General features: G+C 41.1%; 1 protein-coding gene across 1 annotated transcript; it reads right to left on the bottom strand.

Moving 5' to 3' along the window:
* Window positions 1-2013: 2013 nt before the first annotated feature.
* LOC112193939 lies at window positions 2014-2574 on the bottom strand. The gene has a single exon (XM_024334204.1). It carries the CDS (start codon window positions 2572-2574, stop codon window positions 2014-2016), a length of 561 nt encoding a protein of 186 aa, XP_024189972.1.
* Between the last annotated feature and the right edge of the window lie 902 nt (window positions 2575-3476).

Here is a 3476-nt window from a genome sequence, read left to right as displayed (position 1 = left end):
AGGGATGGCTGAGAAGAAGAAACAGTCGTGGGAGGCATTTGGGAGTCAAAAGTTGAGTCAAAAAAGGAGTTAGAGAGAAGTGGAATTGGGCCTGGGTCATGGGCCAACGGGGCAGAAGGAAGAGTGGGCTGATTGGAGGCATAAGGAAACAAATCTTCATGAAATCTAACATCTCGACTTGTAAAAATTTTCTTAGTCGATAAGTTAAACGATTTGAAGGCTTTTTGACCGACCGGGTAACCAATGAAAATGGAAGGAATTTCTCGGGTGTCAAATTTATGAGTAGGGTGCACATTAGTTGCATAAGCTAAGCAACCAAAAACTCGAAGATGAGAAAAAGAAGGCGTTTTTGAGTAAAGAAGCTCAAATGGAGTTTTGTAAGAAAAGATGGGCTAGGGTAAGCGATTGATTATATGGACGGTTGTGAGGACACAATCCCCCCAGAATGGTGGAGGGAGGTGAGCCTAAAACTTTAAAGCACTAGCCACCTGTAGAATATGACGATGCTTATGCTTCACAACCTCATTTTGTTGAGGCGTGTAAACGCAAGAATGTTGGAAGACAACACCATGATCTTGAAAAAAAGAGCGAAGTGAAAGTACCATTGTCACTTCTAAAAGTTTGAATACGAGAGTCAAATTGAGTGAGAATGTGAGCAAAGAAACGTTTCAAAAGTGGTTGTGTTTTAGCTTTGTGCTGCATTAAGAAAACCAAAGTAAATCTGGTGAAGTCATCCACAATAGTAAGAAAATAAAGAGCACCAGAAAGAGAAGAGTGTCGATAACAACCCCAAATATCACAATGAATTATTTCAAAAGGTCTTGTAGAAGAAATAGAACTATGACTGAAAGGTAATCGACTCTGCTTAGCCAAGGGACATACATGACAAGCATTATTTGGTTGAATGGGAAAATGTAGGAAATTCTTTGCTATGTGACTTAAACATGGAGAGGAAACATGGCCCAAGCCATCATGCCAAAGATTGGTAGGGGAAATGGCGAGGTTGCAAGATGATCTGGAAGGGCTGGAAATGGAAGGACTGGTTGTCTCCGTCGCTAGTGACACCAAATAGTATAGCCCATCACGTTCTTTACCCAAACCAATAGTCCTCTTCATAGCCAGATCCTGCAAAACGCACCAATAAGGATAGAATGTCACTGAACAATTCAGACCTCTTGTCAAACGGCTAACCGACATTAAATCAACCTTAAACTTTGGCACAAACAGCACATCATGTAAATAATATATGGTACTCAGAGGCAAAGAACCTGTGGCTTCAATATGGACTTTTTCTCCACTAGGTAGCAAAACAGGCGGTAATGCACAATTTTTATTTGTATTCAACAATTTAGAGGACGAAGTAATATGATCGGTCGCCCCGCTATCAATTATCCAATTGCAGGAAGTGATTTTAGACAAACCTGGCTGCGTTACTGCATTTGCTTTGGAACTTGAGCCAGTATTTGGATTGGGCTTTTGTTGGAGTGTAGCTAAAAATTGTTTAAATTGGGCCTCAGATAAAGTAATTGATGCTGACCTATTCTCCTCTTCTACTATGCCCGTTGCAGTAACCTGGTTTGCAACAATGTTCTGCTTGGGGAAATTTCTAGATCCTTGCTTTGCCTTGGGATGACCCGAAGGAAAACCAATCAAGTGAAAACAGGTTTGGACCCAATGTCTTGGATCACCACAATAGGTGCAATGCGGCCTTCCCCTTCCTCGACCTGAACCAAAACGTGTGGTGTAGTTGCGTTCCGCATCCCGACCGGTCTGAAAAGTTGGTCGGTCACCACAACCTCCTCTGTTGCCGGTCTGGTTTGGCTGGCCACAGCTCCGAACAGCCATGGCGGCGGCGTTCGAACTGGGCTCTGCCACAGCATGTGAAGACACAATGAAACGTTGATTTTCTTCTTGTGCAATGGCAGCATATGCTTGTCTGACACTTGGAAGGGGATTCATCAAGAGGATTTGATCACGGGTTGCACTGTAAGTCTCATTGAGTCCCATCAAGAATTACATGAGCTTTTGTTGATCTGCTTGTGTTCCTTGTGGTGCTTCTGAATAAGACGCCAATTCATCCCATAAACTTTTCAATTTCGTGTAATAATATGCTGAAATTGATTGTTGTTCTTGCTTGAGTGAAGCGATATCTAGCTGAATTTCAAATATGCGAGGTGCAATGCCTTGTGAAAAACGCTCACATAAATCTTCCCATACTTCATGGGCTGTAGGATAGTAGATGATACTGTCAGCAATTTCAGAACTTACTGTGTTAACAATCCATGAATGGACCATGTCGTTGCATCTTGACCAAGTCGCATATCCTTTTGGGTTAGATTCGGCTGATGGAGCTTTGATGGAACCATTCACAAACCCGAGCTTGTTTTTAGAATTGAGAGCCAATGTCATAGCCCTCTGCCAACCTGTGTAGTTGTCTCCATTCAAAGGCTTGGAAACTAGGACCAATCCAGGGTGGTCTGAATGATGAGTGAAGAATGGATTTGAGACATTAGATTTTGAATTATCTGATTTGCTGGGATTGGATCGTGATGGTGGGACATTATCACGAGCCATTGTGATTATGGCTTTGTGAATTTGATGTTGAGAAGACTAGAGAAGAGTCAGGATTATGCGTCCTGCTCTGATACCGTGAAAAACAACAGAGACAGATTTTCAGGAAGTGATGATTGTTGTATTGATCTGTATATCATATATACAAGGATACAGCCTGATTCTAGGATACAAAAAGGAAAACTATTCGTGGCCTATGAATGCCAAAGGGTTAATTACATATAAGTGCATTTTGAGGAGTTATTTTAGCCTAAGAGCCACCAAATATTTTCTTCCTTCATAAGGCCACTAGATACAGAATAGGGTTAAATTTTAAACATTAAAAATAAAAGAAATTACAGCTATGCCATTGGTCTCTAAACAAACCCAATTTCAGGTTCTAGGTCATTCTGAATGAGAAACCACCTCCCTCTCTCTCCCTCCCTCTCTCTCTCTCTCTCTAGAATGGAAATTTGATTGGACCCCAACGCTACTAACAATCGAGTCGCTACCGAGCCTCGCAGAAGCGGCGAGTCTTTGACGACGATTCCGAAGACTCGTCGATAGTTAGCCCGTGTCTTAGCAGTGAAGAAGCAGGAATGAAGAATCAAAGAAATTAGTCGAAGAATCAGTTAAGCATTTTTGAATCAACGCCTTTCTTCTATTAATTCGGCTTCGTAAGCGTCCTTGACACTGAAATCTACAATTCTATTGCTATATCTTTGTCTAAGAAAGCTCTAAATAGTATTGCAGTAGCATTTACATATGTGGCAATTGATTTTGGTAATAGCTTTTCATTCATGCTTTGTAGTAGCTTTAAGATTGCTTGGTAATAGCTTTCATATGTGTACAGTAGCTTTTAGACCTTCTAAAACGATTACCAGATTTTGTGTTTAGCAAGAGCTTTATAGTTTTGTATTAGTACC

This window comes from Rosa chinensis, chromosome 3 (genome assembly GCF_002994745.2).
Source record: "Rosa chinensis cultivar Old Blush chromosome 3, RchiOBHm-V2, whole genome shotgun sequence".
Classification (NCBI taxonomy): domain Eukaryota; kingdom Viridiplantae; phylum Streptophyta; class Magnoliopsida; order Rosales; family Rosaceae; genus Rosa; species Rosa chinensis.
The sequence above is the reverse complement of the archived record's forward strand: the minus strand, read 5'-3'. Positions and strand labels throughout refer to the sequence as shown.